This window comes from Sturnus vulgaris, chromosome Z (genome assembly GCF_052056855.1).
Source record: "Sturnus vulgaris isolate bStuVul1 chromosome Z, bStuVul1.hap1, whole genome shotgun sequence".
Taxonomy (NCBI): Eukaryota; Metazoa; Chordata; class Aves; order Passeriformes; family Sturnidae; genus Sturnus; species Sturnus vulgaris.
The window spans coordinates 315,309-342,323 of NC_142283.1; the positions used below are offsets into that span (position 1 = coordinate 315,309).

The window sequence follows — 27,015 nt, forward strand, 5'->3', positions numbered from 1 at the left end:
GAGAAGTTAGTTCGGTCCGTGAGCACACATTTTGAAGGAGGTGACACAGAGGAAAAAAAGCAAATCAAAACTCTTAACAGGCGTGTAAGCACATTTGTGTGTACCTGCACATCGGGCACATATCCGTGTGACCCTCTCGGGGCTGCAGAATCTCGGCCACGGAGATGGCCTGGGAATGCTGGGGATGTCCAGCTGCAGAAAAGGATCTGGGGGGACTTTAGAGCCCCTTCCGATGTCCACAGGTGCTCCAACAGAACTGGAGATGCTCTTGGGACAGGGGTTGGAGTGACAGAACAAGGGGAAGGGATTCTCACTGGCAGAGGGCAGGATTAGATGGATATTAGGAATAAACTCCTCCCCAGGCGGGTGTGAGAGCCTGGCACAGGGTGCCCAGAGAAGCTGTGGCTACCCCATCCCTGGCAATGTTGCAGGCCAGGTTGGACTGGGCTTGAAGCAGCCCGGTCTAGTGGCAGCTGTCCCTGTCCGTGCCATAGGGTGGGACTGCATGAACTTTAAGATCCTTTCCCACCCGTCTCTTCTGGGATCACGCTACCCGCGGAACCGTTGACGGCGCGGACTCAGTCCGCTCCGCACGTGAAGACGCGGTCCTCTCGCAGGACTCTTCTACCGGGCAGGGCGCAGACCACAGCCCGAGGCTTGCGAGACTCTGGAAACTCCCGTTCTTGCGCACCCGATTTTCGGTAAATTCGCCCCAAAACCGCGACCCCCAACCCGCGCAGGCCCCCGGGGGTGCGGCCGGGGCGGCCCCAGGGCTGAGGGGCGGGGGCGGGGCCTCGTGTGGGCGGGGCTCCGGTGCGAGGCGCTGGGCGGGGCCGGAAGCACGTGGCCGGACGACGGGGCCAGGCCGCCGCCACTTCCGGTCCGGCGGGTCCCGGCGCGCCTGGAGCGGAACGCCGGCACTGAGGGACTCCTGGCGCTGAGCACCGGCAGGGGGTGAGTGCGGGAGTCAGCCCGTCAGTCAGTCAGTCAGTCAGTCAGTCAGTCAGTCCCGGTACCGAGTACTGATACCCACTGGGTTCCGGTATCGGCAGTGAGTGAGTATCGTCCGTGACTACCGGCACCCGGCCTCACCTGACTTCGGCACCGACCGAAGACCATGCCCTCCAGGGCAGGCCCCACACGCCAAGGCCTCGGCCCCGGTTCCCTCCCGTCCAGTGGCCGCTTCTCCGCCCCAGTGGCGGCTGCACAACCGGGATCGCCCCGCTCTCCGGCCCCGGTGTCCGTGATCCTGGCCCAGCCTCCGGCCGCCGCGTGTCCCGGTTCCCCCGGCAGCCTCGGGAACGAGCCTTGGTCCCCAGCAGCCTTGGAGTTCCGGTGGAGGGCTCTGCCTCTGCCCGGGCCCGCGCTCCGCGTGTTCCCTTGGCCCTACCGGTGATCGGGGTGCGCTTCCCTTTCCCCCGGGATCTCCATTCCTGACTCGTTCCCACTCACCAGACCACATCCAGCCCTTGGATCCCAGGAACATGTTACTCTTAAACATGATTCGGAAAATGTCTGTGGGAAGAAAAAAATCTTCTGAAAGACTTGAAGTGAATGTGAAATGTTTTATTTTCCAGGGTTCAGGTGTGGAAGAGATATTCCCGTGATCGCTTGAAGGTATAGTTGCCACTAGAAAAATGCTGACCTCTTCTCCAAAGCTTTGCTTCTCTCTTTGCACTTCATTTAAAGAAAGTCCAGAACACTTATGTCTCCTCAAACAGCAAATGAGGCAAGGATAGGGTTTGTATCTCAGTATTTAGCCAAAAATCACTGTTAGATCATGGAAAATGAGGGAAGAGGCTGCTCCCAGCCCATCTCTTGACACTTTTCCATGTTCCTCTGCGAGGGTTTCTCCAGTCCAGATGTGGCAAGCACAGGTGACTGATGGCTGCAGTCTCACCTGGGCAGTGGATGAGGGTTGTGCCTTTCTCACCTGCTCTGAGAACCACATGGTTGTCCCTGTGAGGCACAACCAGGTTGGAATCACATTGGGTACAGGAACAGAGCAGGGGAAGAAAAACAGTCTTCTGACACTGGCTTCTGTTAATAATTATATCTTTGGGTAGGTTTTTATAAATACATTTAGGTTTGACATTTTCATACCTTCCCAGATGTGATTTCCATTTCAGTCCTGAGCTTCATAATGGTAATTTTGTCACGGAATCCAGGCATTGCAGGGTACAAAAGCAGCTACGGCAGCTGAAGTGAAAGATTTCATTCACATGCTCTGGAACATTTAAGTTCTTTGTCAGTTTCATACTGTCTGTGCCCTTGCAGTGTCTCAGCAGTCTGAAGCATCAGGCAGTTTATGTGCCACAAATACAACTAAATTTGAAGCTGACAAAAAGTCTGGGTCCTACTGTCCCAGTATCTGGTCCTCTGTTCTGATAGATAGTGTGGTAATTTTCTTGAAAGAGCTTTCTTTTTCATTTTTATGGCTATCTGTAAAGCCTGACAGTAGGGTTGCGTTTTGTCCTCCAAGGGAGTAGAGAGCATGTTTGCTTCTGTACTCTCAGTGCAGCCATTATCAAAAAGGGTTAGGTCTGACTGTGGAAAGCAAACAAAGAATGAGATAAATAAGGAAATATTTGGAATTCACTGATGATTTGTGATGGTACAAGTACGCTTGTCCAAAAAGTCATGTGCAATGGAAGAAATAATCTCTGTGTTTTAGTTTTCATTTGAAATTCTTAAGAAATCTCAGCATTTGAAGTTAAGCACGATGAGCTCTGGAAGCTGTTAGAAGCTGAGAAAGCAAGAGCAGCAGAAGTGCTGGAGTTAGGCAGTGGAAAGGAGGGGCTGGCAGGGAGAGTCGAGGTAGCTGAACAGGAATGGCATGGGAAGGACTGGCCTTTCTTACTTCAAAGTCCTTTCTGCAGATGGGTGAGCATCCCAAATCCCCTTTGGGATTTTTGCTGAGGTGTTCTAAGTACCTTGTTTGTTATTTCATGTTTGTTGGCCTTACTCTTCTTCCCTGCTTCGAGTTGCCAGTGGCACCTCCCGATTGACTGCCTGGTGCTGCTGCCACTCCTGCTGCTGCATCACGTATGGCATGTCAGGTTTCTAATGGGACAGATGACAAATGCTGTCAAGCAGTGTTTGAAAACTATCCCTGGCATTGCCAACTGCAGACGTTTGCAGTTTTGTTTGGAAATGGTTAGAAGGAGCTCAGATGTCTGTGATTTTTTAATTTTACCATTGGTAGCCCTTTACTTCAACTGGCCTCACTTAGGGGCTACCTGAGAGGCAGTCAGGTGCTCTTGAGGAAGGTTGTGCTCTGAGAAAGGTAGGTGTGGGATTCCTCTTGATAAAGGGATAGGGTTGCCGGGGGTTTGAAGTTTGGGGTTTCTTTTATAAGTAAGGTCATCTAGTTCCAAAGTAGGGTGTGTCAGTGTGTTGTTGCTCCCTGCAGCCTATCAAATAAGGTATTCTTTGCAGGGCTAATAATTTTTAATGTCTTCTTCACGCTCAGATGTGAAGAGTGTCTTTGTGGTAGTCCATCTGGAAGCAAGATAGCTGTGGCACATAGAGGTGAATACAGCTGAGAGAACAGTGACCCTAGGGGTCTTTTTCAGCCAAAACCCTTCTATGATTCTATGGAAAAGCATGTTTGCCTACGGTCTAAACTTTTTACTGGCAAAAGGAAATCTGAAGTTGCAATCATGTCTTTCTCTGAGTTACCTATAAGAACTCCGTGAGAGAATGCTTCAGCTGAAAAACAGCAAGGCTTTGTCGAGCTCCTCTTCCCTTTCCTTGAGGCTGTGTTTGAGTCTGCTTTGATGTCAGATATCTGACATGGCTCTTTCTCTTTCCTGAAGAGGAAAGGCCTGGCTGTCGACTGAATGTGAGAATGGTGGGTAGCAACTCTTCAGATTACGTTGTGGTGCTGATGTTGGATGTTTCTTGTTTCCCAGTGGCCTGGTGTATATGCTGAGCAACAGGAAGAGCCCTTCGTTTCCCAGTCACGTGTGGACTTGAGAGGAGGAGGAGGAGCTGTTGTTTGACGTTCTGAGAAGGATGGATCAAAGTGAGTGTAGTGCTTGCTGCCTGTTTGTGCTGTTGCCTGCACTGTCAAGTGTCCATGACTCAGCTCCCTGGATGCTTGAGAGACATCAGTGTTGTTCAGCTGCAAGTTTTTAGCAGTGGTCACAGCTTTCTGTGTGTGATTTGGTCCACTGGGTGACAGAAGAGGATGAAGGAGTACTTGGATACATGTGGCTTGTGTAGACTCACTAAAAACACAGCATCTTCAGGAAGTTTTGTTACTGTCCTACATTACTGAAGGTGTCTTCTCACACCTCATAACCACATGGTAATATTGTAAATGTGCTTGATTGGAGGTCTCTTCTTGCTGTGTGGATAGGAACAGGCTGCAACCTGTTTGAAACTGGGACACTGCATGAAGTTGACAAAAATGTTGAAGTTTAGGGCCTTCATTTGGTCTGCCAGATGTTTTTCTAAATACAGCCATTCAGGTGCCATTGTTTTTCTTCCTTTCTACAGCATCTAAAGCTAGGTAGTGCTGTACAGTAGGTTTATTTGTCTACTACCACCTTGTTCTTTCATATACTTAGCATATTAGGTATTATGTTTACTTAGGAACCTGGGTAGGAGAGGAGAGCCTTCATACTAGGAACCTTTGGGTTCTTTACATACCATCATCACACTAGTTACTTCTGTACAAAGCTCACAAATCTGAATTTTTGTATTTGTGTGCATCTAAGCAGATTTAAACAGAACCATGCAGCTCTTCCTCCTCAGCCAAAAAGAACTCCATCTGACAGTTTTCCTGTCTAGAAAAAGCTGGATGACTTCCATGGGAGTAACTGTAAGGCAGAAATACAGACTTTTAGAGGAAGTGTTCAGTTTCCTATACTCCATGTATCGTATGGTCATGAACACCAAGTAAGGTAATCTCTCAGGCAGGCAGGGTGACTTTAGAACATCCCTGTGTCACCTGTCTTGCAAAGAAGCAGGCCGTGAGCTCTGAACACACTCACCCTTGGGCTGGCATCACAGGATAGCTGAGGTGGGAAGGCGCCTCTGGCAGTTTCAGCCCTGACTTAGCAGCACAGTGACCTGGCGAGGGCTGTGCCTAGCTTCACCTCGCTCCGCAGCCTTCCTGGGCAACAGAGCTACAGCTAAGTGGAACTCCCTGTATTCTGTTATTTTGTGTCCATTCCCTTTCGAGTTCTTGCCGGGCCCTACTGTGCTGGTTCTGTCTTGTTTACCCCCCTGCCTTAGGTGTTTGTGAGCGTGGATAAATCCTTCTGAGCTTTCTTTCCCTTGTGGTGCAGTAGCAGTCCCAGCTTGACCTTCTACAGCAGATGTTCCAATCCCTTAATGGTTTTGGTGGCTCTTTGCTGCACTTGCTCCAGTACTGGAGAGCCCTGGGTGTACACAGCACTCTGGGTGTGGTCCGTGAGTGTCCAGATGACCTCCCTCGTGTGGGCGTGGAGAGTTCAGTTAATGCCACTTTCAGCATCCAAAGTAGTTGGGCTGAAGTAGTAGTTATGCTTAACACAAATGCATCCTTAAGTGGCTTTTCCTGTTGTACATTTGAGTACAGGTAGCTGTTAGATCTGCTCAGTTTGATGTTCTGTGTGCAGAGCCCTGCGACCCACCTGAGCAGTTTCAAGAAGATCATTTGAAGGCTTATTTTGGACATGTGACCATTCTGATATAAGTGTTTGATTTTTTGTAGACTCAGGCTCTTCACTTTCTAGAATGTTTACTGGCTATGATGATCCTGAGAATACCGAAGTGTACGAAGATGAACTTTATCCTGAGGAGTCATCCAGTGAGGAGAGTGTTGATAGTGAGGTGGAGTTCCATCTCTATAGCCAGATCCACTATTCCCAGGATCTTGCAGAAATGAGCACGCTGGAAATGGATGAAGAAGCTGATGTTGGAGAAGTCAGGAGTCAAAATTCAGGTCTAAGTGAGGAGCAGGATGAGGGTGAGAAACTCGCTGAGCTCACTGATGGTGGTACTCAGCTTTCAAATGAGCCCGAGGTCATCGTCCTGTCCGACACAGCAGATGAAGACAGCATCTATGAAAGCAAGGCCAAGAGGTCAGGGTGCTCTTCAGCTCGAGGTAAAGCACACATGCACCCGGTATCATCCACACCAAACCACACCAAAGCTGCTGGGTGTGATGCCCTGTGTCCCCCCGAATCTGCCGTGGGCACACCAAGGAAGAAGAGAAACAGCACTGCTGAGAGGCCTGTCCCAGTGTGTCCTGCTGCACCTCAAGCCATCCACGACGTGTTGGTGATAGACAACAGCTCAGAGGAGGAGAGCTTGATCTCTGACAGTGATCACCTCGAGAGCTGGATGCTCCTGGGAGCTGGTGCTGACGACGGAGATGGAGACATCATGTTGAACCTTGAGGGCTGTACCACTCCTGTCAGCCAAGGTTAGTGCTTTTCATTGGCTTGTTTGCTCTTGTATGGGGACAGGAATTTGTCTGCAATGACACTGATGTCACTACTTGAAAGATGAACAGAAAGCCAACAAGGGCCTGGCAATGGATGCAGAGCTGTGGTAAATGAAGTGGTCATTATTTGTACCATTTCAATACCTTTATTCCAGCAGCATGGCATGTGAAAGGAAAAACAGCATTTTTCCTGGTAGAAATTTAGAAATACTATCAGAGTGATTTGTACTGTGAACTTTTCAACCTTCCTATGTATTTTGTGTTTCTGAGAGCATATAAGAAATTGCTGTGTGCCACACCAGAGACCTTTCAATTCAGGAAAGGGATGAGCTGTAACAGGAAGGAGGCAAGGGGCAGAGAGGAGCCCTGAGCATTGCCCCTGCCTGGATTCAGCAGGTGACTGCCCCCTCAGCACTCTTGACAGTTTGGGCTGTTCATCTGGAGTTGACTGACTCTTCTCATGTGGATTCTGCACTGAATTTAGAGAGTTTTTCTCCCCAGCCACTTAAGTCTGATATTTTGGTGTTTTGAAAAACATTCCTACTTCCACATTACAGCAGAGAAGGTCCATAAACGTGGTGGTCAGTGTGACAGAGTTTAGGCAGGTGTTTGTAATAACCATTGTGTGTAATACATGCTGTGTCACAACCAACTGCAAGCTCTGCTGAATGATCAGCCAGGATTTTTCTTTGCTCGTGGCTTCCTGGAGCACAAGGGCCATTACTGGGAACAGCTTCCCCCCTGACCCAGACAAAGGCTGGAGAAAGAAATAAAAAAGAGAAGTTTATAAATAAAGTAAAATAGACCATACTTTGAAAGAAGTTAAAAAGCTTTGTATGCCATAACTTTGTGTGGTGCAAATGTAAGTGAGGGAGTTTTGCATGAGATGGAGCATTCTGTGACACTGATCTGCAGGCTGACAGCAGAGTTTTTTGTCAGAGTGTCTATAAACAATGCTGCTGTTCACATGCTGCTGCTGTGCTGTTTGAGAGGGAAGAGCTGAGCTTCACCTTCTTCATTGGTGAAATGTTTTTCAGGACCATAAATGTTTGATAACCTTCTGCTGGAATTGTGTGTCTTTTTGCACAGCTTAGCACAGCTTGTGGCTACTCAGACTTCCATGTAAAGCACTCTGTCACTGCATCAGAGGCCATAATAAGCACACCGTGTTTGGAATTCGTGTTGTTCTTTTCTCCTTATAAATCTTTTAAAAGTTTCTAAGAATTGCTGTGCAGGTGTGCCTGTGCTGGCTGAGGGGGAGGTTAAAAATCAAATGGCAGTTTGGTACCGGGCGCAATTTTTGCTGAGTGATGTCATGCTTTTGTGACAAATATTGTAATGTTCCAGATTCATAGTGAATGTTGGCAGTAAGCAAGCCACATACAGAGCAGACAACAGGGGTAGAATTGCCCTGCACTCTATGAATGGGTCACACTGTTCAGAACTAGAATTGTTTCGTAGAGTGTAGGCAACAGGAACAGTTTTAGTGGGAAGTCAAAGACAGTCCTACGAGGTCATAAATACACCTGCTCTTCTCCCACTCTGGTTTTGTGCTCAGTAGTAGGCCAGAACTTCTCCAAACCCCTCCAGATTCTGGTGGACGGAATTCAAGTAGCTGTGGGACACAAAAGTTTGGTTCAGCTGCTCCTTTTCTAAATACACATTGTGATCTGCAGGCAAAGACATAGGTTTCGAATAAATTGTGTTGCAGGTATGTGTGTGTAATGGAAAGCCAAAACAGCATCAAGAGAGTTGTAGGGAAGAGAAGCCATAAATATTCCCAATGTACAGTAACTGTGACTGGTTTACTGAACTTGTACCTCTCATCCTATACACAATAATATGTAACTTGTCTAAGGTTCCTTGCCCATGGCAGGGGCCTGGAACAAGGTGATCTTCAAGGCCTCTTGGAACCAAAACCATTCTGGGATTTTGCGGTTCTGTAAATGACTCTGCTGAAACATGAATATAAAAATTTTCAGTTCAAAGAAATTAATTTTAAAAGTATGTATATTGGAAATTGTCCTCTAAGAGATGTTCTCTGCTCATTCATTTAAAATATTTTGAGACATGCACAGTTCTGTTTTCAGGGTTTCTAGAGAGTGAGATGGGTCTTTTGGTGACAACCCTGTATATAAATTGGAATTTTAGGGTCTGTGGTATCAGTAGGGATGGACGAAGTCTTGCCATTCCCCTCTCCCTGGAGCTTCGTGTGACTGTACTTTGGACAGGCCTGCTGTGACAGTGTTGTGGTGTGCCTAGTGTCCAGTTTGCTTTCCGTGGAAAAGGGAACTGGAACATGAGCAGTCCTCTGACCGTGAGAGCAGCTGGTTGTGTCAGGCATTTGATGAGTCTGTTTTCACCTCTGAGTCCCTGAACAGAGATGCTGAGCTTCCCCTGCATCAGAAACAACTCCTTGAGGGAAGGCATTGAGCATATCTCCTTATTCCATTCACTGCCCCACACCTCGCTTGCCCAGCTTGCTCTTGTCTAACAACCTTATTATTTTAATATTCCCTGTCCTGATACCTGTAGTGCACAGAGTGTTTCCCCTGTGCAGCTCTCCAGCTCCAGTTGTTTAGGAAAGAGATGTTGTTTGGCTGTGGGATGTGAGCTGTGGGTGCTGGTGACAGATCAGGATTTACCTTTTGGTCCTCAGCTGCCATCCTGCAGGTTTATGGCTGGTCCCAGTGTTCCATACACAGATGGGAGTCTTCCCTCCCCTCTCTGCCCTGCTTCCTTCCCTATGCTTTTAGGTGCCTTTCAGTTTTTGATTTGGCTTGTCCAGTACCACATTAAGCCACAGCATGTTTTTGCCTGTGTTTCTATAGAATTCCTGGTTTCCCTGCCAAAAGGCAGGTCCAGGTACCTGTGTGTTCCCACCTGTCACTGGTGGCTTTCCTGGCGTGACTGTCAGGAAACTGATGCTGCTGCTGGCTGCTGTGCTTTCAGGTCCTGCCTTCTCCACAGGGTGTTTCAAAAATGGGTAATTCAGCAAATCTAGGTGTCGTCTACACTCTTTTTTTTTTTTTTTAAGTTTTTAAGTTTAAGCGTCCATAATAAAGCGTGCGAAAAGAACCATTGCAAACTGCGCCGTGCACTAATGCAGAGAATTCATTTTCAGTGTCAGAGTTTCCATGTCTTTGGAGGAGTGTTCTCCCCTCCCACCCCTTCTCTCCGCTTTGCAGTAAGAGTTTATATGATAAGAACGTTAATCTCCTGTAGTTGGAAGTCTTTCATCCATTTCTTCATTAAAACCTTCCTTTTAACATATTTCTTCTCCCATGAATAGCTGCAATCCTAATCTCTTTTTTTTTTTTTTTTTTTTTTTTGGAAGACAGCTTTCAGAGCTGCAGCATTGATGTCCGGCCACTAAGGGGTACAAAAAGCAATTTATCTTCTCTCTCAGTTATATCCTTTGCCCGCCTGGCCCCTTTCTCAGAGACTGAGTGTGAGTATGATTGCACTCTGGGCTTGGCAAGTTTGTGGTGTGTGGCTGCTTCTGACTCCAAAGAACACTTGTAAAATGAGCAAGAGGAAAGAAAAGAAGCGTGTTTGAACATTTAGTGAATGAAAAAATAATAATATGCCTAAAATGGAAAAGAAAATTAATTTGGAAGCATTTAATTTTTACCTCTTCCCTAAAAATAATGCAGGAAGGAGTCTTCTATTTAGTGGCAGTAACTGCAGCTTATGAGATTAGAATGGAAATAGCAGTCTCCGATAAATTTGACTTTTTGTTTTATCTCTACCAAAATGCTCTTTGTGGACTATCAGTGTTTGAAATGGCTTCTTCTAGACATTGAACTTAAATTTATCTTAACTGTGTGGCACTGCAGAAGCTACTCAAAAATTTGGCCACATCTTTATTTCTTTTCTTTGTGTTCTATTATTCAAATACCTCCGTTTATTTCTAGCTGGTGAAAAGGTGTAAGCTTATTTCTAAAATAACAACATAACACAATGAGTTGTGCTTTGCTTCTTTTCCCTGACAGCTGCTTTTGAATGTGACCTTTGCATGATACAGATTGTTTTTGTTCTAGAGTCTTGTGATTTGTAGCAATAACTTATTTTTTTTCACAAAAATGGCTACCATTAATTTTTCGTTTTGCTGGGCCAGAAAAGTACTCTATAAAGAGTCACATTTCCCTCTGCTTATTGGATACCCAAGTTGTGGAATCACTGGGTTCAATCTCAAACAAAGTTGCTTTCAGAAGGAAAAGGATTTCTAGGTGAAAATTTCTCTAGCAGTCAAAATATTTTTGTTATTAACACCAAGATGTATTACCATTAATGTGCAGAGGTGTGTGCCGCGTTTCTCACAAGCAGCAGGGCTCCCTGCTGTGCTGCATGTCCCAGCTGCAGCGTCACCCAAACCCCAAAGCCGGGATCTGTGCCCTGGACGCCTTGTGGTGGCTTGTGTGGCTGTGGCAGGCTGCTGCTCCGGTGGCCACCCGCGCTGGCCGTGGCCGTGGCCCCGCTCGGGGGTGGCCTCAGCCCCCCGTGGCACTGCCTGGAGCGCAGCATCTCCTCCAGAGAGGAGCCTCTCAGGCCAGAGCACACACCAAAGGTGTCTTGCTCTGACAGCAGTGACTTTTTAGCCCGCGCTGATAGCCGTGCTGGGGTGGGCTGGCCAGCCGTGCCCAGGGAGCCGTGCCAGCCGTGCCTGCAGCCAGGCCGGGCACACAGGGGCTGCCGGAGGAGGCTGGGGGCCCTGCTGTGCCTGTCCCACAGCAGCACAGAGCTCCTGCTCTGCTTCCCCCTCCGCAGCACAGCCAGGGATTGCCCCTGGGGGATGGACCGGGCGCTGCTGGGTTACTGACTGCGGTACAGACCTCCTCTGTTTGTGGCTGTGGTGCCGAACCCCTTTATGGGCCTGTTTCCCCCAGGGCTGCTCCCTGCTGAGCGCTGTGATTTGGGGGGTTTTCCTGTGATTTGGGGGTTTTTCTCCTCACTTGTGTTTGCTGGAACCCTGCCGCCATGGAAATGCAGTAGGAGTGGTTTGTGCATGAATTCCTGCAGCAGAACGAACCCTGGAGCGGGAGGCAGCAGTGGGAATCCACCTACCCCTTGGAAGAGACAACGCATGCATATGGATATTTTGATTAAAGAAAAAATCTTAATCTTCTTCACCGTGTAATGTGGATACACTCGAATCTCTTGATTATTTAAGAAAAAAAATTAATAAAACTAATAAAGTTCCTTTGCAAATCCAAGGAGATCGAGGCTAAGCACATCCTGCAACCTGAGCAGCCCCCTGTATCTGTTCAGATTTCGTCACTGCTGTGGACCTGGCTCTCATTTAAATTTCCTCTGGCTTGGGATTGCTGACTAGGTTTTCTGCAAGAGTGCCCATGCTTACATGGCCATATATTCTGTGTGACTTTTTTTCACTTTCCCCCCCTTTTTTTTTTTCCTCTGTTCTGGTGATAGTTATAAGGGGATTCTCTCCCCCCCGTCTGTTATCAGTTTGATCTTTCTTCCTTGTCCCTCTTTCTTTGGCTTTTTTGCCAGCAATAACAAACTCTCATACTGCAAATGAATTTTTGAACACTGGTGAGAAGCTGATTATCCTTTCAAAGGAGAAGTTTTGAGTGTTTAAGCAATTAAAAGGTGCAGTAGAGGCTATACTGGATACAAAGGACATAGGGAAAACGTACAGTTTGAGGTGAGCAGCCAGGTGTAGGTGCCAGGTACAGCGGGATAGAAACCTGACCCTGTGCCCTGCAACACTGCAGTGATGCTGATCGTGAGGCAGGGGTATGTGGTCACTCCTTTCACTTCAAATCTGCAGGAAATGCAGAAGTAGCTCCTCAGCTGCTGCAGCACTTGTGTCTGTTCAAGTACACAGGTAGCTGTGACATAGGCTGGCAAGGCCTGGGATGGTGGCCTTGATGTTCTGTTAATGTACATAATTGGTTGTTGAGTTTTTTGTGTGTTTGGGTCTTCAAAGAGACAAGAGCAGTTGTTGGTTGCTGTAAAGTTGTTTAATGCATGAATGCATCAGTCTTGAAGGCAGAGTTCAGAGTGTTAAAGTACAGGCTAAAACTTTCTGGCACAGAGTCCCAAGCAGAGACAGCAGCAGCAACAGCAGTTCCTACATCTTTCCTCTTCTTTTTTCTTTTTCTTTTCTTCTTCTGTATCTCTCACTCCAATACAGGGAATTTTATTCATGAATCATCCAATCAGCTAAAAACGCTATTCTAAAACAATTTTCTTACACTTACTAGAGCTCTATTCTAATGTATGAAAGTTGTGTCAGTCTTTATACATAATTTATACAGGTACTTTTATCTAATCGCATAAATGGCTCTATCTTTTATTTAGAAATGCAAGTAATGCTCTGTTACGTTTTTGTTACTGAACTTTGAAGTAGGCTTTAAGGCTTTTCACTTTCTTAAGGCACTTAAAGTATAATCTTATTTACTTAAAACTAAAACTTACACTTCGACTTCATGTCTATGTGGCTTAATATATTTTAATTTCTCGAAAGGCTTTAATTCAATCCCTGCCTTCTTCTCTCTCTCTGAGGGACTCAGAAAGACTTCTATTTTATACACTGGTATTTCCAGAATTCCTATTGGTGAGTGCTGTGTGTCTGCTGTGTGTTCCACATGGAACAGTCCTACTGCGAGCTGTGGCTGCTCTGGTCACTGGGGACACATTGGTGGGTGTGGGTGCACACTCCAGCTCCTCTGCTGAGGGTCCCCAGTTCCCTGCAGCATTTCCCACCAGCAAGGCAGTTTTTGTAGTCGTGGAGTTTGGGTTTAAGCTGTTTCTTTTTACACGTCAATTTTTTAGCAGTGGTGAGGTTTCCCACCTTCCAGGCTCAGCCTCTTCCTCTCCGTAGTGGTGGTGGTTGACTGCTTTTCCTCTAAAGCTTTTGCCAGAGTCTCTGATTTCACATCATATGTGACATTCCCAACTATCCAGAATATGTCCTGTCAGACAATGGCACGAGCAGTGAGGAAGGAAGGAAATTAAAGCTCTCTGGACTTTTGTTGGTGGATGTGGATCACCAAGAGTGACACGTCTGCCTTGCAGTGCTGAGAGCCATGTGTCAGAACCAGCTGCAGGGGTGTTTCTGTCACCAGTTTGGTGTGCTTTGGCTCCACTGTGGTGTATTCTGTCAGCAGTTTGGTGCTAGTCCTGCATGTTCCTTTGCTGCCTGTGCACAGCCTCAGGTGTGAGAGGTGATTGGTGTGCCTTTGTTCACACTTTTGAAGGGGAGATGGGGGAATGCCCTCAGAGAGCCTGAGGAGGCCCATTGGAGACAGCAGATTGCAGTGACGGTGGAGAGCACCTCTTTGCCCCAAGTGGGCAGATCTCTGTGCCCTCGGCTGCCTTGCCCTGTGCTGTGGGTGCTGTGCTGTGCCTGTCCCTACCCTGAGCCCCTGGGGCACCAGGAGCAGCCCGGCATCCTCAGGACAAATCTTCCTCCATCAACTCCTTTAAAACCCCACCAGCCAGGCAGCGAGGGGGGAGCATGGGGGGAAGCTGCCAGATGCTCTTTTCGGTCTCTTTTTGAGCCTCTCTGTGCATGGTGAAGCAGCAGAGCCGGCTGTACCCGGCGGGAGCAGCTCCAGCCCGGGGCTGACCCTGCCTGCCTCCCGCTGCACTGCCCGTACAAGGTAAGACACGAGCCTGCAACTGCGCCTGGTGCTTTTAAAACTTTACCTGCAGGGCCTGGGGGATGCTCCCTGCCCCCGGAGGCTCCCTGGAGGTGCAGGGCTGGCTCACCACGAGCGTGTGTGGCCACGCACACGTGTGAGCACACGTATGTGCTCGTGTGTGTGTTTGTAGGTGTGTTGTGTGTGTGCCCCTTTGGCATTTCCACCTGCCTTATGTTCCCATGGCATAGCGTAGCAAAGAAGCCTAAAGGGGGGCACGCTGCCCACTTTGAATAGAAATTTCAGTGGTGTCCCATGAGAGGGGCAGCAGCATTGCCAGCCCTGGAGTCAGAGGCTTCAGCCACTGACACTACACAAATTGTAGTGTAAACATAGATCTTCAAAATAATACTTCATTGTATCTTTCCAGAAACAGTTATGCTTCACGTGTGCCTTTCATCTCTGTACCCTCAAATTTTATTTAACAGAATTCATCCCTGTATATTTATTTACAGCACAAAACTGAGCTGTTCCCCCCAGGCTGGCTCCCCAGGACACAAGCAAACCTGGCATCGTTTGTACTTTAGGCTGAATGGGTGCGTGCTGAGGGGGTGTCCTCATTGGATTTTTGTTATAAGTTTGTTTTGGCATGAAAGGAGCACAGAAGAGATCCCTGTCAGAAATCTGTGTCAGCAGCTGGAGCAGAGGGACAATTTTGGCATTGGTGGTGGTGTGTGTGTCTCACGTGGTGGATCCGTGGTATGTGTTTGTGTGACTGAGATTTTCACATAGAAAGCCCAAGTGTTTAAACTTTTGCTAAAAAACCCTTTTGTTAAAAATGAAGCCTAAAAGCCAAGCTCTGGTCACTCACTTGTGATTTTTGTGATGGGGGATTTTTTTAATTTTGAGGAGCAGCTTCGTGCAGGTGAAACAGTGCCCTTTGTGTTGCCATTTCCCTAGAAATGGAGTGATTTAGTGGTGGCTGAAGGTCACGGTCCTTTGTGTTTTGCTGTGGTTTCTCTTACAGGATGTGGTGAGTGGGCCCCAAAGGCTGCTGCCCCCAGGGGCCATCAGCCCCTGTCAGGGCACCTGGAGGCAGCAGGGTGGCTGCTCTCTGGGGTAAGAAGGGACCTTAAAAACCATCTTGTTCCATCTCCCTGCCGTGGGCAGCAGCACCTTCCAGCAGTCCAGGCTGCTCAGTTAAATAGAATTTAATCTTTTGTTGGGCCAGCCTCGTGTTGCGAGTGAAGGAAAATAGTTATTTTGCATAACAGGAGCAAAAATATTCTTGAAAATACAGATGACGTGGTTTTAAGGTGTCAGTGATGTGATTTTATGTTTTTAAACACGAATGACATGTTTGTGACGCATGTCAGTGATGTAATTTTTTTTTTTTTCGGCACACACATGCAATCTCTAAAGGACAAAAGCTGAAAAACACTTTTCCCTTTTATGGAAATGCACATTCAAAAATAATTTCCCAGTGAACTCAAATAATTAGAAGGAGTGCATGGAATTTTAAATTTGAAAGCTTGACTAATCCTGAGTGGCTTTGTGAAGCTTGAAATTTGCAGGAATTTGAAGGAGAAAGCAGGCTCCTTAGGAACTGAATTCTTCACAAAAGAATTTTTTTCTGGTCCTCCTTAATTTTAGTGTTGTAGGACAGGCTGAAAACTGATTAGAGGTAACTTCATTGAGATTTTATTTCTTTTTAGTTTGGCAAATACCTGATCTCTTTTCCATCAGTAAGACTGAGACCATTTCTCAGTCCATGTTCCTACGTGTCCACTCCAGTTTGTGTCTTATAGGGAGGAGACTCACTCAAAAAATAGACATAAATGGAAAACATGGCCCAAAGTCCTTGTCAGTGCTTCAGAAAATGTTCAGATACAAGAACATTTGTTCAGGTGTTGCTCTTCTATCCTGTAGCTGCTCTGAAAATATAGGCATGCAAAGGGAACAACTGGGCAGGTGGGATGTGCAGGTGAGGTTTGATATAGATCCAGTTGGTCATTTTCTTTTTAATGTTGTACTTACCATCCACAAGGAAAACATGAAAACTACTGTTAAATGTCAATTCATTCAAGGACACAGAAGAGCATTAAAAAATGTTCTTCCAGCCTGAATGGGGGATTTAGAGAGCCAGCGAGTTCTTTTCAGTTTGTTTCCTAACATTTAGCTTTGTTCTTGTATTTTCAAAGTATGTTAATTAAACAAAATGCTACATGAGGCACAATTCTTTACAAAATAAATGAAAAATCGGGGTCATCAAACAATTCTTATCCAGAAAAAGCAAAAACAAAAAATAAGAAAATCAAAATGACATCAAGGGTTCAGTATCAGGCTGTTTCTTCACCCAGCCCCACATTAAAAATCTTAAGTTCTAATTATTGACCAATGTCAATAGTTAATACATAATTAATAGAGCAATTTCTTTAATATTTACACAAATTGTAGTGTACACACAGATCTTCAAAATAATACTTCATTGTATCTTTCCAGAAACAATTATGCTTCACGTGTGCCTTTCATCTCTGTATGCTCAAATTTTATTTAACAGATTTCCTCCCTGTATATTTATTTACAGCAAAATCTTTGCTCTTATGCATATATGGTTTCTTTAATTGCACAAATGTTAAACTTTTAAAATTACATTTGTTGTTTCTGCTTTGGTTTGACTCTCCCACTCCCATTTGGGGGGTTTTTTGTTTGCTTTTTGGTTTGGTTTGGTTTGGTTTGGGTTTTTTGTTTTGTTTTGTTTCTTGGGTTTTTGGGGTTTTTTGTTTTGGTTTCATTTGGTTTTGGGGTTTTTTGGAGAGAGATTCCTTAGAATTCATTATGATTATTTTAAAAACTATAAATAAGTTGGAAGGAAACAGGAAAACAGGAAAAATCCTTGTTTCACTACAAGTTGGAAAAGGCACAGTAATGATGACTTTTTCCTTTAATAGAAAGATCTCGCTTTCCTTCTGTTTGGGGCTTTTGGCAACAAGTAATAATGAGTGATTCACATAGACTTTGGCACAAGTTACTTTGGAAACTGAAGAATTACTGGTATCTCATATATCTGCTCTGTATTGGAGAAGTTAAAGTTTTCTGTCATTTTACTGCAGTCACCAGATCTGTCTGAGGAATTAGGTTTTATTGTTGAAGTGTGGTCTCGGGATAATTGCTCTCTCCATTTTGATACTTCCACATTTCACCCTTGGGCTTGAGGATGAATCCTGAGTGCTGGGGAAGGAAGGAAGGAGTGTCAGAAGTTGTTCTGGGGCTCTGTGTGTGTCCCCCAGACTCAGTCAGCCCTGTTGTCCCATCCCAATGCTTATTTCTGTTCCTGAAGGAGGCAAAACACTGCTGCGGTTTCTCTAGTGTGCTCTTCTTTTTCTCTCTACTTTTTCTGGTCAAAAATTTATTCACCTCTTTCAAATTCTAGCAGTGAGTTACAGTATCATCCGAAGTGCATTAAATGCCCTCTCCCCACCTTGCCAAAAGGTCTATAATTCTACCTTCAAGAGTTCAAATTACAATCCTTGGCCTTTTTGCTCTGTCCCCAAAGTAATCCCCTGACATAGTTTCAAATTATAAGGAACTCATCTTTGGAATTATGCAGGTAATACCTTTGGTGGCACATGTGATAGTTTGAAAGATACTGTCAGGTTGTTATTTAACTGGAATACCGTCGATGTCGTATTTTTAAATTATTCATGCTCTTTGAAAACTATGGTGAAGACTAGAAAGCAGCCAGCTGTGTAGTAGCCTTAAAATGTACATTGGTTATCACAATTAAAAAAGAAAAGAAAAAACAACAACAACAACAAAAAAAAAAAAAAAAAAGCACCAAAGAAGAAGAAAACGGCTATTAAATGCCATTTTGCAGGCGTGAGTTATTTTCCATGGCTGATTAAAGAGCATCTCTTGAATTGTGGTGCTTGAGGATGTTCAGTGTCAGCAAATTTAAGGGTTTGTGATGTTTTAGGGCTGACTTAATGCATATGTGGATTGCTGGAGTGTCATGCCTAAGGACAAAGGTGGGTAAATATGAAGACATCTAAATTTCACACCTTTGAAAAGCTGAACAGGTGAGTTTCATGGCAAAACCATTCCAGCTCAGCCTCAGGTTTTGAACACAAGAAGTCTTGGACGTGTTGAGGATCTCACATTCTTACACATATGGGAAAGCAGAAATCCACCTCAGTCTTGGAAAGGCAGAGTATTTGGCTGGGACCTGTTATTCCTGAGCAAAGGTGACCTGCAGTGTACTGAATCCCTGCCGGGCAGGTGACATTTTACAGCTCCAGTGCAGGTGACCCAGAGGATGGCATTCCTTAAGAATTAACATCCCCAGTGCCAGGAGCATTTAAGCCTTTGGAAAGAAGAATTGCCTTACCCAGGAGGAAATTTTTGGAGTAAACTCCGACAGAAATGTGTTATTTTTGGTCACCTTTTTGAAGCAGATGCGCTTTGTGTGTGAGCAAGGGGGATGCTGAGGGTTTGTGGAGGCAGGCAGGCAGGCAGGAGGGGTGTGCTGCTGGGGCTGCAGTGCCGGGGACAGCAGGCACAGCCTGGACATGGGCTCCCGGAGTGCCTGGAGCAGCAGCAGCCCCGGTGGGGAGTTCAGCCGGCTGCAGGGACAGGAGCCCACAGCGCTGCCGCCTGTGCTGCTCGCCCCTCCAGCCCGCCCACACCCTATGGCTAAAAACGGGAATTTCCGTATTTGATGGCAAGGCTTTCTTAATTCTAGCCAGGATCTGTAACACACACTGCTAAATGCCTGGTTCTATTATTTTTTTTTTTTTTAAATCAGGAAAACAGCAGTAAAACTTTGAAAAGCTTTTAAAGCAAGCATGTTCTCACTGAGACAGTAACTTCTGTGACAGAAATTACAAAGGCTAAGCCTTATTTCTGGCACTTAATTTCCCCTATCAGTGAGTTCAGACGAGGCCCTGGCAGTCAAAGCCTGGAGTACGCTGTGCTCACCTGCTCTGTGACCCCACCAGGTGTGTGTTAGGGCAGATCTGCCCATCATGTGGTGCAGGTGCTCACCTGAGGAGCAGTCATGTTCAGGTGTGCCTTGTCCCGTGGGTCTGAAGCCTCTGCTTGGCTTCTGTTATTACTGCAAGAGGAAAGCGTAGAGCACGAAGGAGATTTTAGTGCGTGTGCATTTTCTTTCATTTTGGCCATCATTTCTGGAATCGTGGCTGCCCTGCTTTAGGTGGGTCATTGCAAGTACATGACAAATGTATAATTAAAAAATACAACAGTTTATTTTGCATCTAATGATAGCTCAGACTAATAAATTGGTAAATTAAGTGAAGTTCTTCCTATTCCTTTCTATATTGCAGAGATCCCCGTAAACCAAATAAATTAATTGGATTTGAGGCATAAAAGTGCAGTGCTGCTCTTTACAGAAAGAAATAACAGTGATGTTTTTTCAGCCCTAGCATAACTGTGAGGTCAAAGCAGACACACACAATGCAAAACTGTCCGCCAAAATCCTAGAAAAATATTTTCTGGTGTATTTTTGTAATTGAGCACGGATTCTGGAAGCTAAAAGTCCTAATTATGATCAGTTTCCTCTCCTCACCATTGCAGCTTTCCTTTAATTTAAAAAACCAAAAAGAAGGAAAAGTGAGAGTTCTTGTCTTAACTGCCTCGCAAATTTTGCTGGCAGTTGCTTCTGTCTGGGGTTACTCAAAGTTCTGTTCTGATCTATTCTGTTCCATCATTAACGTGTCACTGTGTCCTGTGCTGTTGTTTTCAATATTAATTTATTGATTTTGGGAATAAACCAATTTTAAGACATGTTAAATGCCAAGGAAATTAGGGTAGATGCAAAATTTACTTTATGCAGTATTTCAATACTTGCAGATGTATTGAAGACTGGGAAATAATTGCTTACAATTTTAAGGGAATTCTTAGTTTTTCTTGAATATGTGGGCTTACATCGTCTGAATTTTTAACTTGATAGCATTTCAATACTTTTGTAATAATTCTGGGTGACTTTCCTTTAAAACAGAAATTATGGGCAAGAATAATCTTTAATATAGTTACTAAGTTAAAGAATCAAGAATTTTGGATGTTAAGGCAGGACATTTTGATAGTGAGTACGTATCTCTAATAATGTTACATTGGGTCTAAAGATTATGTTACAATATATCATTAATAAGTTACTCCTAAAGAATTTTAAAATAACTGTTACTACATAGTATACCTTGTCTCAAACTCAGATATTTTTCAGAAAGTGGTTCTCAAAGCTGCCTGGGTCGGATGGAGATTGATACATCTTGCCTGGTTGAGACCTCTGATGTTGTTGTGTAGGCTATAATGTTTTTTAAACCCTGAGGGAAAAAAAAGAGACGAACAAACAAAACTCACACAAACAACTAGCAGTAAAGAAAGAGAAAAAGTACTTAGAACAATAAAACCCAGTGTTAAAATTGCCCAGGCATTTAATTAATAATTTGAGCGGTGTGCAGTGAATGCACACTGAGAACAGCAGGGAGGTTGTTGTTCAGCGCAGCACTCACACGTGCTTGACCACAATTGCTGTCTTGTGTCCTCAGGTTCAAGGCTGGAGCTCACCTGGCTGCACCTGCCTGCAGGGTGTGAGGGCTGTGTCACTGCAGCATGGGACATTTCAGTTCACACGGAGGGAGTCAGGACTGGAACAGCAGCATGGCCATGGGGCAGTTTTAAAAAATGGGAATATTTGCTCTGCATTTCACCCTCCTGCAACTGCACAGCCCTGCAGAGTCCTGGTGCTGCCACACCCTGGGAAGTGACACCTCCAGGTGTTCTGTGTGATGGCCATGTGAGCTGGCACAGGCCTTGAGAGGTTTTGCTTTTTCAGAGTCACAGAATCATAGACTGGTTTGGATCGGAAAGGACCTTAAATCCCATCTATCCCACCCCAGCCATGGCAGGGACACTTCCACTGTCCCCAGTGTCCAGCCTGGCCTTGGGCACTTCCAGGGATCCAGGGGCAGCCTCAGCTGCTCTGGGCACCCTGTGCCAGCCCTGCCCACCCTGCCAGGGAACAATTCCTAATTCCCAACATGCCATTGAACCCAGCCTTTTATCAGTGTCAAGCAGGTTTGGATGTCCTGTTCTAAACTGTAATCTGTTATTTGTTCAAAGCTTAGTGGGAGGTGTCTAGTGAAATGTTCTAACTCCAAACCACTCTTTCCACCCAGGTGACAGCAAGGCACTCTAGCATTGTGTGGCACTGGCTGTCAGAAACTGTTCCACACTAGGCAGCACTACAATCTGGGGCACTTTGCTTCCTTTTTAACATTTGCTGAATTGTGAATAAAGCCCAGAATGTAGTATGCTACAAAAATGTTTGTTTTCCTCTGGTTGCTTGGTATACGTAATGCAGAGCAGTATTATTGAAATCAGGATCCATATTGTAATGTCTCTCTTTTTTTTTCAAATAATTTCTCTAACAGGTGGCATATACTGTTTTAACTCCTTAAGATACACAAAAAGAGTTCTTTTCAAAATTTGGGCAGAACGTTTGCACCTGGCCAGTGAAGAGCTACTTTCCCTCACTTAAGAAAAGTAGTATTTTTACCATATTTTCAGCAGGTCAAAAGATTTGTAAATGCTGCGCTCTTTTGACTGTATTAGTATGTGAAGAGGCTTGAGAAGAGCTGGAGAGGCACTTTGGGTGAGGAACTGGAGAGGTAGTACAAGTTGAAATGGCTTCCCAGTGCCAGAGGGCAGGGCTGGATGGGATCTTGGGAATTGGGAATTGTTCCCTGGCAGGGTGGGCAGGGCTGGCACAGGGTGCCCAGAGCAGCTGTGGCTGCCCCTGGATCCCTGGCAGTGCCCAAGGCCAGGCTGGACACTGGGATTAGAGCAGCCTGGGACAGTGGGAGGTGTCCCTGCCATGGCAGGGTGGCAGTGGGTCAGATTTGAGGTGTTTTCGTGCCCAAACCAGTGTGAGAGTCTGTGCCTGCTGTGCCTGGAGCTCATGTCAGGAGTGTTCCAGTCCTGGCCCTGGTGTGGCCGTGGCAGCAGCACAGGTGTGGGCAGGTGCGCAGGTAACTGCAGCATGACACCATTGTCAGCAGAGCACACTGCACCAGGTGTGAACCATAGGACTTGGATAATTTTTGATTGTTAAAAGCTGCTGCAGTCTCCAAACTATTGTAGTGTTTAAAACATAGCAATGTGAAACAACTGCATTTTTTAAAACCAGCACTGGCTTTCCTGTCAGCCCAGATACATCATGCTAAAGTAACCATTAAACTTTTTGTTCATATAGGAATCATTTTTTAGCAAATACAATAATATATGAAAATAACACTGTTTATTGAATTCCTAAAGGGAAAACACGAGAAGTTCATAAAGGATAAAAAATCTTAATAATCTTAATATGTGGCACATGAGGTTTGGGTGCAGAGGACAGCACAGGGGTGCAAAAAGGCATGGGAGCTTAGATCTTTAATAATTGACAGTCCTCCAGATGTCTGCTGTCAGTTTGTGTTCATTGTGACGTAAAAAAAAAAAAAAAAAAAAGGTAGATATGCATAATTTATCAATGCCATGCACGAGACTACATGGATCTCATTTTAAAATTAAGATGAAAGATTCTCATTTCTGACACTTCCATGTGAGAAAATATTTTACGGTGTCCCTGTCAAGGGTAGGAGCTGAAATCTGTATTTCATCTATTTAGGCAAGTGCTGCTTTTACTACAGCAGTGTTTGCACAAATAAATGTATTACCAGTGAAGTCCTGAATCTGGACATCGGTTGCCAGTGTTTTAGTGGTGTGGAGAAGTTGGGTGGTGGGGCCCAGCATGGCTGTGGGAGCTGGAAAATGGACTGGCATACAGATCACACTGTTTCTTCCCTAAGATGTTTCAGATTTTTTGCTGGTCTTGCCTTTTATTTTATCATGGGAGAAATACAAGAGGGTTTTCATGCTGTGCCTTGATCTCAGCGTATCCGGACATGCAACTTAGATGAGCATGAAGCAGAAGGAGTAACCTGTGTAAATCTTTATTGGCATTTTTGTAGGAAAGAGGTGGAGCTTATTTTTTTTCCCCTGTCACTGTTAATGGTGTGTTCCTAAAATATGATGGATTTATGAATATGTTGAACATGTCTTTCCTTTTTTTTGTCTTATTTCTGTGCTCCTCACTTGCAGGCGCAATGGCTGAACAATGAGCCGTGTGGTGTGACAGGTAAATTTCACAATTTACCTGCTGTAATGGTGTGCTCTGTGCTGCTGTTCAATCATCTCAGAATTTTACTTGCCTGATTAGTTGAGTGCAGCAGATTTTCAATTTAAATGTAACTTCATCTGCTTGATTAAAAATGTAACAGAACATTATCTGTTGCAAATAAATTTCAGAGGAAAAGATGATTTTGCCTGTTTAAAAATAACATCTGTTTATATTGGCTGGGAGCAGATGATTAATACCTCTCTAATTTCGAGGTTTACCAGTCCAGCTCACCTGTCTCTTTGCATGGATAGCTGAAATTGATGGCTGTCGGGTATAAACATTTACCTGTTGATGTTTATTTGATGGATTTCTTTTTTAAGGATAATATAGAATCCCATCATTGGGCATTCATTTATTTGCTGCTCATCAAGATGATTGACAGTTTTGCCAGCAACATAGAGCAAGGCTTTCCTCCTTGGCACGCACCGGAGGAATTCACTCCAGAGCGATAAGTGCCTTGCCGGAGAGGACAGATCCCCAGATTTCCCAGCTCCAGTGTGCATTGTGCTGGCTGAGGAGAGGCTCTGGCTGCTGCCTGCTGGCATGTGGCAGCGCTGGGGCTCTGGCAGACATCAGAGACCCCACACTGCTCCCCCAGAGTTGATGGCTAGTGTAAGCCTCAGGGCATCACCGGGGCAGCTCCCTGGTGGCCATCCCATCAGCATTCCAGGCCAGTGCAGGGCTCTCTGGGGGCACTGGCTGTGAGCCCCAAGAGATGGGGACCCGTGGGGGGGTGGCACCTGTATGAGGGCACCACAGCTGTTGATCCCTGGCCACCATCAGCCAGTCCACAAAGGATGTCAGCTGGCCCCGGCTGCCACCAGCCATCGGCCAGTCCTGGCCATCCTCAGCAGCTTCCAGCCGCCCTCTGCCCCTGCTCTGTGCCCACTGCTCTGATGCCACTGGCCTGCCCCGCCAGCCCTGCTCTCCCTGAAGTGATCCTGGACGTGCCAGCTGCACCCCCAGGGTGGGAGCAGTCACAGCTCCCTGCAGCTGTGAGCAGGGTGTGGAACGGGGGCTGGGACAGCAGCTGCTCTGCAGCCTGTTGCAGAGCTGTGCCCACCCCTGCACAGGGTTCTGTCCCTGTATTCTTACTGCTTTCTCCAGGTATGCTTTTTTTAATCCAGAAATTATTTGTTATAGAAAGTTCTACAGCTCTTCAACTCCCTCATCTTCTAAAGCTGTGAAAAAATAATTATTTCTGTGAGAGGTCAAGCTGTGTTTAAATTCAATTCATATTAAGGTAGCTGAGGAAAACGCTGTGAAATTTTTGTGTTGTCTTTACCTGAAACTGAACTGCACACACCTGGGTCACACTGACACAGCATCCAGGGACAAGGCCTGCAGCTCCCAGTTCCCAGACATTCCCAGTTCCCAGCAGTTCTGCCATGGCTTGATTCTAAACCGTGATGGGTTTGCTGTCCAGCTTACAGCTGAGGCTGCTGCTGAAGAAAGTAAAGACAGTGGTGATCCACACTTTCCTTATGTTCACGCCTGGTTTTTGTCCCAGGCTAAACAGTAATGCATTTTTTCCCCAATTATTCTTTCTGAGACTGGGTATTCCCAGCCTTTCAAGACCCCATTACATTGTTCCCACAGCATAAAGTGACAACAGCTCGGCAAGGGAGCTAAAACTCTGATGTCAAAGTCTGTGTGTGGCTGGCAATGCCCTCCCCACATAATTCTCTGTGTCAAGTGGAGCCTCCCTTCCTTACAAACCAGATGTGACACACGGGTTACCTGTGGAGTTATGGGGGTTTTTTTCCTGCTGCTGTAACACTTTGGAAAACTCGCATAGAACGTTCAGTTCTTTTACGGTGGTTTTAAATTGTCAAATACACCATTTATAAAAATCAGTCTATTACCAGCTTGATTCTCCTGTCTCTGAAGCTGGCCTCAAAACCAAGTCTCCCTTCCCAGCTGTGGCATCTCCCTCAAACACACCTCACTTTCAGACAAATACAATCCTGAATTAGGGGAGCAGCCCTTTCTGTTCAGCTTTTCCTTTGGCATGTTTTCAGGAATTTTTGGTGTATGTTATTACACACGAGAATTTGTTTATTCTTGCACTACTGTATAATTCCCCTAAATATGTAGGTTTGTTAACATACCACCCGAGGCTTCCGTGTTTGTCAGCTTGAGACATGAATGTCTTTTACTGGGCACCTCTGTGAACATAGCAAATCACGTCCAGTTTGGAGAAAAACCCTTTCTTTTTGAATTGCCATTTGTTTTGTATTGTTTTGCCCTCTGTATAGTAAATACAGAGGAGTTCTATGTGCTGGGCATGTAAATAAACCTGTTAGGTTTGGGGGTTTTTAGTATAGTCTATTTCTCTTTATTATATGTGAGTGAAAGGGTTATTGTATTTTCAGATCTAGAAGCTCAAGACTAATCCAGGCTGCGTGGAAAACAAGGGGGTGTACTTCAGAGGATTTGCTGGAGTTGGGCTTTTGTTGGTCTCAAAACACAGCCTCAATGGGCCTAGATGACCTCATCTTTTGCTGCCTGCTAATCCACCACCTCCATTTTCACCATGTCTCAGAAAAGTTTATTTAAGGAGACTTGCAGTGGAATAATAGCTGACGCTTTGCATAAGTCATAAAGTCAAAGTTAAACAAGTACATCTGTGTTGTACATTGTGTACTGAACACTGAAGCAAAAAACTTCAAAATTTGCCTTTGGACTAGATTTTTATGAGAATGCTTTAATTTTACAGGGTGGCATTAAAACATAAAGCAGCCCCATGCAGTCCATAACTAGTGCAGTATCTGTGGTTCAGTTTCAGCTTTTGAAATGTGTGTACTTCCAGTCAATGCTGGGAAAACAGTAACTTTCTTTGAGTGGGCATCTCACTCCTTGTGTGCCTGTGCCTCATCCCTGCAAGTGTTTAAGGCTGGGTTGGATGGGGCAGGGAGCAGTCTGATCTAGTGCAGGCTGTCCCTGCCATGACAGGGAGGTCTGATTAAATGGACTTTAGGGTCCCTCCCAGCCCAGTCCATTCCGTGATTCTGTGTTTCTGTGATCCCTGAATCTGCCACTCGTGTCAGAGCCCTCCAGACCTGTGTCACAGCTGTGACTTGGCAGGACCAGGTTGTTCTCCAGGTGTGGATTCTGCCACTGCAGCTGCACCCAGCAGCTGAAGCTGTCTGTGGGTACTGTGAAATGCCATCCTCTCTAAGGATAATTGGAAAATATGATTTTACCACTCATTTTAATTGGAAGCCTCAGCCTCTTTGTGCTGCACAGAAGAAATGCTCTGCAGAGGTCTTTGCTTTTAATTTTTTCAAGGAGCTGGAATCCAGCTATGTGCTACGCAAAGCTGCCAGTAAGAGTTGACTATAAAACAGAAAAAAGGCAAAGAAGACCTGAAAAAGTATTGTCATGGTCCTACCTCCAATTATATTTAGGGAAGCTAATAGGCAAGAGGTGTGTGGGATGCAGCTATTTGACCAGTCACAGAACCAAAAAAATAGTACTTGGAGGTTAAAAAGCTGAAGTTCACCATATAAACAGAGTCAAAAGTCGATCCCCCAATCTGAGTCACACCACGAAGTTCTGTAGTCATTGCAGTGCCGTTGGACCATGACCTATCAGTGTTTTCATTCTGCTGGAGATGTCCATGAGGCTGTGCCTCCTGCCTGGTTAGGTTCCCAGGAAATCCCAGGCTTGCTGTACTGCTGGCACCCTTTCCCCGTCTCTGTTTCCTTCCCTCACCTTCTTCATGCCCT

General features: G+C 45.6%; 1 protein-coding gene across 1 annotated transcript in view; it reads left to right on the top strand.

Moving 5' to 3' along the window:
* The first annotated feature begins 848 nt into the window (after nt 1–848).
* Nucleotides 849–27,015, top strand: part of ZCCHC7 (zinc finger CCHC-type containing 7) — an 86,436-nt gene continuing 60,269 nt past the window's right edge. Inside the window, exons 1-4 of the mRNA XM_088157373.1 lie at nt 849–954; nt 1,578–1,617; nt 3,915–4,027; nt 5,705–6,418. Coding sequence (XP_088013499.1) covers nt 4,018–4,027; nt 5,705–6,418 — 724 coding nt within the window. The 5' untranslated portion in view covers nt 849–954; nt 1,578–1,617; nt 3,915–4,017. The remainder of the gene's footprint in view (nt 955–1,577; nt 1,618–3,914; nt 4,028–5,704; nt 6,419–27,015) is intronic.